The sequence below is a fragment of the Eptatretus burgeri genome, chromosome 3, assembly GCF_056783735.1.
Source record: "Eptatretus burgeri isolate ZD-2024b chromosome 3, Ebu_testis_v1, whole genome shotgun sequence".
NCBI classification, from domain to species: Eukaryota; Metazoa; Chordata; class Myxini; order Myxiniformes; family Myxinidae; genus Eptatretus; species Eptatretus burgeri.
In genome coordinates, this window is record NC_140963.1 from 4,318,242 (window position 1) to 4,329,399 (window position 11,158).

At 42.6% G+C, this 11,158-nt stretch overlaps 2 protein-coding genes across 5 annotated transcripts in view; one reads left to right on the forward strand and one right to left on the reverse strand.

Moving 5' to 3' along the window:
- The first annotated feature begins 223 nt into the window (after positions 1–223).
- The window catches only part of LOC147029311 (uncharacterized), a 55,937-nt gene continuing 45,002 nt past the window's right edge, over positions 224–11,158 (forward strand). For 2 of the 3 annotated variants that reach the window (XM_085872271.1, XM_085872273.1), the window contains exon 1: positions 224–6,811. In XM_085872271.1, the coding sequence (XP_085728397.1) occupies positions 2,625–3,893 (1,269 nt within the window). In that variant the 5' untranslated portion in view covers positions 224–2,624 and the 3' untranslated portion in view covers positions 3,894–6,811. The remainder of the gene's footprint in view (positions 6,812–11,158) is intronic. The other variant, XM_085872272.1, reaches the window with a different exon arrangement.
- LOC147029312 (integrin beta-6-like) overlaps positions 10,636–11,158 on the reverse strand; it is a 137,987-nt gene continuing 137,464 nt past the window's right edge. For both annotated transcript variants that reach the window (XM_085872270.1, XM_085872269.1), the window contains one exon: positions 10,636–11,158. This exon is cut by the window's right edge and continues 28 nt beyond it. In XM_085872270.1, coding sequence (XP_085728396.1) covers positions 11,073–11,158 — 86 coding nt within the window. In that variant the 3' untranslated portion in view covers positions 10,636–11,072.

Consider the following 11,158-nt stretch of genomic DNA (forward strand, 5'->3'; position numbering starts at 1 on the left):
CCAGAGACAACCGCCGCCCAGACATGTCTGAGAAATCATCGACTAGACACATCTGGAAACAAATACCGTCCAGAAACAAACTGCCTGGACATGTCCAGAGATAAACACCGTCCAGAGACAAACACCGCCCAGAGACAAACCACCGCCCAGAGACAAACCACCGCCCAGAGACAAACCACCACCCAGAGACAAACCACCGCCCAGAGACAAACCACCGCCCAGAGACAAACCACCGCCCAGAGACAAAACACCGCCCAGAGATAAACACCGCCCAGAGATAAACACCGCCCAGAGATAAACACCGCCCAGAGATAAACACCGCCAGAGATAACCACCGCCCAGAGATAAACACCGCCCAGAGATAAACACCGCCCAGAGACAACCGCCACCCGGACATGTCCAATAAATCACTGACTCGACACGTCTGAAGTATCAAATATTGTGTGAATACAAATTTGGTTGTTTCGAAGCATTTCAGTTGAAATGTGATAAGCTCTAGTCTCTTCACCTGAATCAATTTTCAATAGTAAAACTGTGGAATTAACCGTCAGAACTGCTGATAAGGTCAAGAAAAGTGTTCATTTGTCCAATTCACACATTGTTTTATACTCCGGACGTCTCCGGATGGTGTTTAATATGACTGCGCTGGCTTAGTAATCGATTAGCGATCGCTTCTAACAAACATCACCCAGAGACGCCCAGAATGTCAAACAATGTCTGAATTGGACAAATGAACACTTTTTCTTGAGCATTCGTAACTCCTTCTGAGGTTAATGCTGTAGTTTACATTTTGAAATTTGGCTCACGTTAAGAGATTCTAGTTTACCACATGTGGAAATATAATAAAGCCATGAACACTGGCATCTCCAGGCATTTATTAGCGTTGTGATGTATCCAGCGATTTGTAGGTATGATGATCAGGCATTCGATTATATGGGTGAGGAATATGGGGGGAAAAAAAATAATGAGTGTTTTATCATTCAGAAGGTGTTGTGGTTTGTTCCAAGTTAAGGCATTGTTGAACAGGTGAAAGAAAATGTCGAATTTAGAACCCAGCAAGCAGCTAAATTAACCCTAACACCTAATTTTCAATCCTGCACTACCTTGGTGTTCTCTTAGTATGCATGCAAAGTTTCAGGCTGTGAGGTTTCATAGTCTTGGAGTTATGGAGGAGACGCACTGGCACACTGATAATTATTAGTGTAGATATAATTTTTATATGACTTTTATCCATGAAATGGGTGTGGCCTGTGGTGGAAGATAGAGAGGGAAAGGAGCCTCTTGGAAGTGTTTGTGCATATCCTGCACATTGCATATGTGAAAACTATGCTGATGGTGGTCTTCTTTGTTCGTATGCAGTGCAAGGCTGTGGGGAGCATCATTGGCAGAGGGCACGGCTGTGCCACTGATGCAATGCTTTCTCTTGGTTCCGGCAGGAATTTGTTATTTATTCATGGTTCTGGCATTAGCTCAACGACACTTTGCAAAGGACACCATGTGATTTTTTTTAACATCCTCCACCGAATGCTGGCAGATGGGACTCCCATTTAACGTCCATCTGAGGGAAGGCACACACATTGGTGAATCACCCTGCCGACGAAACACTGGAATGACAGTCTATAGCTGAGTCAGGATTCAAACCCAAGCTCGATAGCTTGGAAGTGAGTTTGTGTACCTCCATGCCATCCTCTCAGCTTCTGCTCAAGGTGGTAAAACGACATGTCAGAACAAAAGTGTTGCACATATTGACTGTGTATACCCAGTATTAATCAAACAGAAGACCAAGAAGGAACCTAAAGAAGTAAAGAGCGAAGATGGGGTCATCAGGAGGAAGCTGGATAGGATTCGGGTTTCATCCGTTACTCCACAACCCTAAAACCCATCCAGGCGCAGACAAGTGAGCCTTACAGAAAAATTTCTGCAATAATTTACTTCTTAGAGAGATAGATAAGGAAAGAGAGGAATAGAGTGAAAGAGATGGATGGGACTATAACTGATGGGAAGCATGTGGAGGGAGCAGTACTTTGGTCATCGAGAACAGAGTTCCTGGTTAGCCATTTTGCAATGCAGTCTCCCAGAGATGAACCATACATCTTACAACCACTGGTTGACTGAGAATCTGTCGGCCAGGGAAAGCAATATGGAACGCATGGTCAGAACAGCTATTGTTCTCCACCTGCAACTCACTACCACCCCATCGGAGGAAAATTTGCAGTGCTTTTAATGTGCTATATGCCCTCCGTTTAGCCAAGCCTCAGCTATGAAGAGACGACACTGCATGGACATGTTTTATCGAATGAGAGCTTTATATTTCTGCATAGCTCTGCTGCCAACTGAGTCTGACATTACTTTCAACCAAATAATATGATATCCAGCTATTTCTGAAATCCAGGACCTTCCATCCACACTGTCTTTCTCCATCATGGCTGTGAGGTGTTCTACCACCACTCATTCGACCTGCCTGCCTTCCCTCCATGAGTAGAAACATTATTAGTTGTTGAAGATACGTATAATATGAGAAATTGTTGTCCTTCAGCTTCAATGTACTTTTTCCTGGGGCAAGAATGTGAAAGGACGACATGTTTTGCATTCCAGCAAACCTTAATTGGAGGAAATGAAGCCCAATGTGTTCAGAAGTTTTGCTTTTATTGGAGCTAATATACATGGGTAACATCCCACCCTCAACTCAAGTTAGGCTTATCTACATGGGTAACATCCCACCCTCAACTCAGGTTAGGCTTATCTACATGGGTAACATCCCACCCTCAACTCAGGTTAGGCTTACCTACATGGGTAACATTCCACTCTCAACTCAGGTGAGGCTTATCTACATGGGCAACATCCCACCCTCAACTCAGGTTAGGCTTATCTACATGGGTAACATCTCACCCTCAACTCAGGTTAGGCTTGTCTACATGGGCAACATTCCACTCTCAACTCAGGTGAGGCTTATCTACATGGGTAACATCTCACCCTCAACTCAGGTTAGGCTTGTCTACATGGGCAACATTCCACTCTCAACTCAGGTGAGGCTTATCTACATGGGTAACATCCCACCCTCAACTCAGGTTAGGCTTATCTACATGGGTAACATCCCACCCTCAACTCAAGTTAGGCTTATCTACATGGGTAACATCCCACCCTCAACTCAGGTTAGGCTTATCTACATGGGTAACATCCCACCCTCAACTCAAGTTAGGCTTATCTACATGGGTAACATCCCACCCTCAACTCAGGTTAGGCTTATCTACATGGGCAACATTCCACTCTCAACTCAGGTGAGGCTTGTCTGCATGGGCAACATTCCACCCTCAACTCAGGTGAGGCTTGTCTGCATGGGCAACATTCCACTCTCAACTCAGGTGAGGCTTATCTATATGGGTAACATCCCACCCTCAACTCGGGTTAGGCTTGTCTACATGGGTAACATCCCACCCTCAACTCAGGTTAGGCTTATCTACATGGGCAACATTCCACTCTCAACTCAGGTGAGGCTTGTCTGCATGGGCAACATTCCACTCTCAACTCAGGTGAGGCTTATCTATATGGGTAACATCCCAACCTCCACTCAGGTTAGGCTTATCTACATGGGTAACATCCCACCCTCAACTCAGGTTAGGCTTATCTACATGGTTAACATCCCACCCTCAACTCAGGTGAGGCTTGTCTGCATGGGCAACATTCCACTCTCAACTCAGGTGAGGCTTATCTATATGGGTAACATCCCAACCTCAACTCAGGTTAGGCTTGTCTGCATGGGCAACATCCCACCCTCAACTCAGGTTAGGCTTACCTACATGGGTAACATCCCACCCTCAACTCAGGTTAGGCTTACCTACATGGGTAACATCCCACCCTCAACCCAGGTTAGCAATGGATTTCCAGTTGAATGATCCTTTATCATGCTCTTTCTGACATTATGTGGGGTTTGGTATGTTTGTGTTCCTTTCTCAATCTCTTGCTCGTGATAATGGGAACCCAAGTTCAAATCTCATCTCTGTCACGTATTTGTGTTTACCGATGTCTTTGCCATTCGTATAAAAGTAGACCGATGTCGACAAATGTCTTTGTCCTGCACATAACTTTTGTACAGGCCTTATTTAAATGTATAAAATAACCATGATGTTGTTTTTGTCAACATTTCTCAAGAATCATAGAAGAACATTTCTTTTGGTTTGGAAATGCATTTTACAACACGAGGATGGATTGACTGTTCCAACACCGTTGGTGAGTTGTTTGTGGTGACACAGCAGGTGACATTATCATGAGAAAGGCAACCGACTCCTCGTCCGAGGAAACAAAAGTTCCACAAGTGAGTATAGAGTGGCATTTATCCCAGAGATCATAATCCTCCCTCCATACACTACAGGATATAGGTCTGATACCATATACTCAATAAGTCGCTGTGCCTACTTGGTGCCTTCGAGTGTCGGGCATGCAAGGCGCTATATTCAAATAACCAAATGTCTGTTCTTTTCCACTCATTCAATCAAAACAACCACATATTATAAACCAATGAGTTTCATAACAATGTCGACCTTTCCGTGCAGACTCTTCCTGAAAAGAAAAACTGAATGAGGCGGACGGCACAACATTTTTAGATCCTCGTGGAGGATCTCTAAGCCTTACTCACGTTGTTGTTCTTGTGGACTTTTTTTGTTTCACAGCCTCCAGTTTTCATCGAAACTTCCTGAAACTCGGCAAACATATGTAAAAATTCCCTGCGCAGACAGTAACCATCTCAGATTTTGAAAATTCCTCCTAGAAAAAAAAGTTATGACGTCAAAATATCTCCGCTAATGGAAATCGCCTAAAAAATTATCTCCGAAACGCGGCTAGCTTTTTGAATTCTGTTTGTGGGAATCTAACAGGGCATTAGCAGAGATGAATCACCGCACATACGATACATCACTATGACGTCATTCCTATTTTTTGACATTTTTTGTTTCACAACCCAGAGTTTTCATCGGATCTTCGTGAAACTTGCCATGTATATTCAGAAAGCCCACGCACAGGCAGTAACCATCTCCGATTTTGGAAATCCTTCCGAGAAAAAAGTTGACGTCATAATATCGCCGCTAATGGAAATCGCCTATACCATTATCTCCGAAACTAGGCAAGCTGTTTGAATTTTGTTTGCGGGAATCAAGCTATTTTTCGCAAACCTAATACATCACAATGACGTCATATTCGTTTTTATGACGTCATTAAGAGGACGAGGATCTTAGCTCATTCGAGCTTGTGACAGAGATTTGTCCTTGTGCAGCTTTTGGATTTCGTTCAGATACAGGAACCAATGAAAAAAGTTAAATTGAGCAATTCAAAACTTAACTAGAAAGCATTTGAAATTGCAAAGCCCGTCTGCATATGCTTTGTACTCAAACTGAACTTGATGGAAACGACGGTTAAAAAAAACAAAGGACTGCCTGTCCTGAAGCTCACCTGGATCAGGAGGAGCAGTCACAAACGCCCCACAGACCCCCTTGGACCCTGATTTTTTTTGTCATGCCGTGAATAAACTTTGGTACATCACAGGTGATGAAGGTTGTGGTGAAGTTTCATTGAAATTGTGTGTGTAGTTTCGGAGAAGAGGGAAATGAAATACCTTTTTTCGGGAGGGTCAACCCCCCCACCGCCAATCGACCTCCTTAATGAGCGCATATGTTGATGCATTCGATACACTTTAGTATGTCACAGGGATGAAGGTTGTGGTCAAGTTTCATCAAAATCGTGCAAGTAGTTTCGGATACCTATTTTGGGGAATTCAACCCTCTTCCCCCCCGTAGACCCCTTTAATGCGTGCAGATTTTGATGCGGTCAATAAACTTTGGTACATCACAGGTGATGGAGGTTGTGGTGAAATTTCATCGAAATCGTGTGTGTAGTTTCGGAGAACAGAGCACATACCTATTTTTTTGGAGGGGGGGGGGTTCAAAAAAAACCCTGTTGATCCCCACAATGAGTGCAGATTGATGTGGTCAATATACCTCCATTAGGGATCAGATATGAAGCTTGTGGCCAAGTTTCATCAAAATTGTGTGTTTGGTTCAAGCGATAATGACTAAAGTGTTTACGGATTGACTCACTCACTCACTCACGCACACTGCTTGATTGCATAAGCTCACCTGATTAAAGTTCAGATGTGCTAAAAATTTGTAAATTTATTAATTTGTGTTCTCCACACTCTCATAATAAAGATTTGTTGAACATTTTTGATGACAAAAGCTCATTTGGTGAAAATGTTACGGCCTTGCCATATACACTGGATCTCAATGGGAAAGAAGGATTTCGATTAAAACATTTATGGCTGCTCTTCCACTTCACTGATGACATCATCCTTACAATCCTCCATTCCCCAGTGGGGGTAAAATGAGATGTGCCAAGTTTCAAATTTTTCCGATCAGGGGTTTCAGAGATATAATGTTTTAATTTCTGGGATTTAATCCAAGATGGCGGCCACATTACGTGACTTATGACATCACAATTATTAAATTGTTCTCCATTGGGGGTGGGGGTCGCTCCTACCCTGAAAATTTTGTGTCAATCTGGCAAGTGGTTGCTGAGAAAAAAAACTAAAAACTAAAAAAAACAAGAGTAAAAAAAAAGTTAAATAATAATCATTATGAAAATGATTTTCACAAAATTATAAATTTGTCTTCTCCATATTCTCCACAGATTCAATGAAGCTTCAGAACGACATAAGGAAGGCAGTCACCGTCGATTAAAAACGATCTGTGAGTGGCACAAGAAAAGTTTACGGAGATGAGTCGCTTTCTGCAGAGAAAGGGGACAGGACGGCCAAGCACAAATGGTGAGGATGTTGAACTCGTTCACGAGGCGTTCGAGCATAGTTCCCATAATTCCATTGGAACTCGGATGATGATCTTTTTTTTCACTGAAATGCAGCTGTTGCGCATGTGGGTCGGTATGTACGTATGTCGCCGAAATAGCGCCCCCTGGTGGTTTGTATGTGAGCCCAGAGTGGATGCAACACTGAAGCTCGAATTCCACAATTGTGAAGATACACAGTTGGGTACAAAAGTATGAGTCCACTCAAATCAATGCCAATCTTTCTCAAATCATGATTTCAAACACTAATCTGTCATTATATTGAAAATATGTGTCTTAGTCTTTAATTTATTAGAGTTACTAGCAAATACCACTCGTTGCTTCCCAATGGGAATACTAAGAGAGGGGTGGAGGAGGGAGAGGAGAGTGAGGAGGGGGAAGGGAAGGAAGCGTGAGGGGAAGGGAAGACATCGTAAAGGGAATGGAAAGGCAGCATTGGGGGAAGGGAATGGAAAGGCAGCATGAGGGGAAGGGAAGGCAGTGTGAGGGGAAGGGAAGGGAAGGCAGCGTGAGGGGAAGGGAAGACAGCATAAAGGGAAGGGAAAGGCAGCATTAGGGGAAGGGAATGGGAAGGCAGCGTGAGGGGAAGGAAAGGCAGCATTAGGGGAAGGGATAGGAAAGGTAGCATGAGGGGAAGGGAAGGCAGCGTAAAGGGAAGGGAAAGGCAGCATTAGGGGAAGGGATTGGAAAGGCAGCATGAGGGGAAGGGAAGGCAGCGTGAGGGGAGGGGAAGGGAAGTCAGCGTGAGGGGAAGGGAAAGGCAGCGTACCCGGGTGAAAGTGCTTTCGAATTGTTAAGGCCCAGTCACACCTTGACGTTTTAGCCAGGAATGGCAACGTATAAAAATGCACGTAAAACGTTGGCGTTCGCTGAGGTTTTGAGGTTTTTTTTTTAAGTTTTGGTCATATTCATAACGTGTTGGTCGTATGCATAACGTATTAGTAACGGGCACAGAACATTTCGTTGTGTTAAAGATAACTTATACCAACGAATGCTTAGCCTGTTGTCGGCGTTCACAACCTATGCCCAACGATAGTTTAACTTGGTCATAGCGCACTGCACGTATCGCTGACGAACTCGTGGCGTTCTCTGTTAAAAACCTGCCGCTCGCCGATTTAAATCATAACCGCCTGAAAATTGGAAGTGTCAACATCGCAGTCACACCTTGACGATTTAGCCAGCGTATGCCGACCTATGAAAAATGTGTCGAATACGGTATGGGTAAGTTGTGTATACGTTAGGAGCACGATGAAAAACAATGAAGTACGCTGTCATATTCCATGGTACGTCAAAGTAAGTCGTGAAATTTCAAGCATGCAGAAAATTTTACGACGTACTTGATGTACGGCTCACAAGTTCCACATACGCTGGCATAAGTTCTTGGCACGCTCCGCAATCGTTTACACACGTCGGCCACACGTTACTTGTAAGTTACTCATAAGTCGAAACACGTCGAGGTAATGTTTAGCCTACCCGAAACTTAATTTTTAACCTACGAGTAACGTGCTTTGAACCTATTAGTAGCGTGCTTTGAACCTATGAGTAGCTTGCTTTGAACCTATGTGTAACGTATCTCAAACGCACATTGGCGTATGTAGACGAATTTGATTGACGTCTTCCGGACGACCACAGAACTTACTGAACTTGTTTCCAACTTACAGCTACCGTATCGGCAGCGTTTAGGGGAATTGCTATATACAAATGGGCTTCACAAGAGGAACCCGTCAGTGTTCCAGACTCCATGTTGAGTAGATGTCAATGTCAGTAGCAGTGGCAGTAGCAGTAGTAGTAGTAGTAGTAGTTCGAGAGAATTTAGTGATGTCAATGTTAGTAGTAGCAGCAGTAGTAGTAGTTCGAGAGAATTTAGTGATGTCAATGTTGGTAGTAGTAGTAGTAGTAGTTCGAGAGAATTTAGTGATGTCAATGTTAGTAGTAGTAGTATTAGTAGTAGTAGCAGTAGTCGTAGTTCGAGAGAATTTAGTGATGTCGATGTTGGTAGTAGTGGTAGTTCGAGAGAATTTAGTGATGTCGATGTTATTAGTAGTAGTAGTAGTTCAAGAGAATTTAGTGATGTCGATGATAGTGGTAGTAGTAGTAGTTTGAGAGAATTTAGTGATGTCGATGTTGGTAGTAGTAGTAGTAGTAGTAGTTCGAGATAATTTAGTGATGTCGATGTTGGTGGTGGTAGTAGTAGTAGTATTAGTAGTAGTAGTTCGAGATAATTTAGTGATGTCAATGTTAGTAGTAGTAGCAGTAGTAGTAGAAGTAGTTCGAGAGAATTTAGTGATGTCGATGTTAGTAGTAGTAGTAGTAGTAGTAGTAGTAGTTCAAGAGAATTTAGTGATGTCGATGATAGTGGTAGTAGTAGTAGTTTGAGAGAATTTAGTGATGTCGATGTTGGTAGTAGTAGTAGTAGTTCGAGATAATTTAGTGATGTCGATGTTGGTGGTGGTAGTAGTAGTAGTAGTACTTTCGAGTAACCTGTTGCAAAGTGTGAACAACGTTCGTGTAGCGTGCTTACAAAACGTTACTCATAGGTTAGAAATAAGTTTCGGGTACGCTAAGCATTACCTCGACGTGTTTCGACTTATGAGTAACTTACAAGTAACGTGTTTCAACGCGTGTCAACGATCGCATAACGTGCCTACAACTTATGGCCAGCGTAGCGGAACGTGTGAGTCATACGCCGGCATACGTCGTAAAATAAAAATAAACATACGTTTAAAGCCAGCATAATACCACTTATGGCAGTGTTTTTCAGCGTGGTCTTAACATAAACAAAACGTACCCATAACGTATTCGACGTGTACCAGCGTTTTACAAAAATCGGCATAAGCTGGCTAAAACGTCAAGGTGTGACTGGGCCTTTAATTGCGAATTCAAACTTGTTGCTGTTACAGACTTTGGTTTCTTTGAATCTGCATTCTCAACTGTCACGAAGAGGTACTCTCTCTGGTGTTTTGTTTTCAAATGTTTTACCATACTGTGGAAGTATTAGAGTGATGAGCAAGGTCGACTGAACAAAGTGAGTATGCAACTTCCAGACTGTCTTCCTTAACCTTCCCAGAATAGTTTTAAACTGCACTTCTGGACCTTTTGAATGACATGTCAAAACTTTGTCAGTCAATGTATTGCTTACCCGTTAATCAGCAAATCAATCAGCACGCTTTACCAACCAAGTCTAAATGCCTTGCTATTCATTTAAAAGGAACACTTCCTTGGGGCGTGTTTAGTTTGTAAGTGACTTGCTTTTGCTGCGATATTGCAAATGGGCTTCCCCATGGGCATTTACCTTTTCAAATGATACATTACCTGGCTATATGTAACTGGAACATGTCCAACAGGGACGAAAAAAGTTTCCCCGAAAAGAAAATGCTTCTTTCTATGAAGTAGGAATTACTCGGCAGAGACGTCGATTCCGGTTCACTTCTTGATTCCTTTTTATTCCCTGGTTGGAATCGATCCACCAACCACGATTTAGCACTCGAGTAAGCACTCCAATGAAACGGTTGGCAAGGAACGGCTGGGTGGGTCAGACTAAACACCATCCACGTCCAGAGTATCAAACTGTGTAAGATTGACAAATGAACACTGTTTTTTTTTTATTTTATTTTATTTTTTTTAGCAGTTGGATTGCTGCTAAGCTCAATTCTGCAGTTTAAATTTTGAAATGCAGTTCAGGTTAAGAAATCCTAAAGCTTATCACATTTCAACTGTAATTCTTAAAAACCTCTGCTAAGAGTTCAGAACGTATTCAGAACATATTCATAGCAACGTAACATATCATCGATTTTTCAGATAATTTATTGAAAACATTCAATTCATCACTACAAAGCAAAGGCACAGCCTTTGGATAGGGTAGTAGTATGTAATAGTTCCTGTTCAATTACAGCCTTTTACATTAGCCTATGCTTTTTGAAGCACGAGCATTAAAATGCTCTTTAATGCATCCGTCATACAGCTTTTCAGTTTTACTCTAATATACAAATATGAAAATTAGTGAAAAAAAAATTACATCTCAAGTGCAGTGTTTTCCCCAGCAGCATTTCTAAAATCAACGTCAATCAGTATTTCATTGATACAGTAGAACAGCACATTATGAACGAATTTTGAGTACCTCATAAAGATATGATTAACAAATAAAAGCAGCAAGTGTTTGTGGAAATAGCCCTCAGTGCTTTAAAATCACATTCAAGCAAGGCCAGGTAACAAAGATCGCAATGTCAGCCCCTCTCCTGCCGGCTCGTCGTGTCCAGAATTGGCTCTTCGGAGCGATTGCCACGGTAGTTGACATTGCGAAACGTCGAAG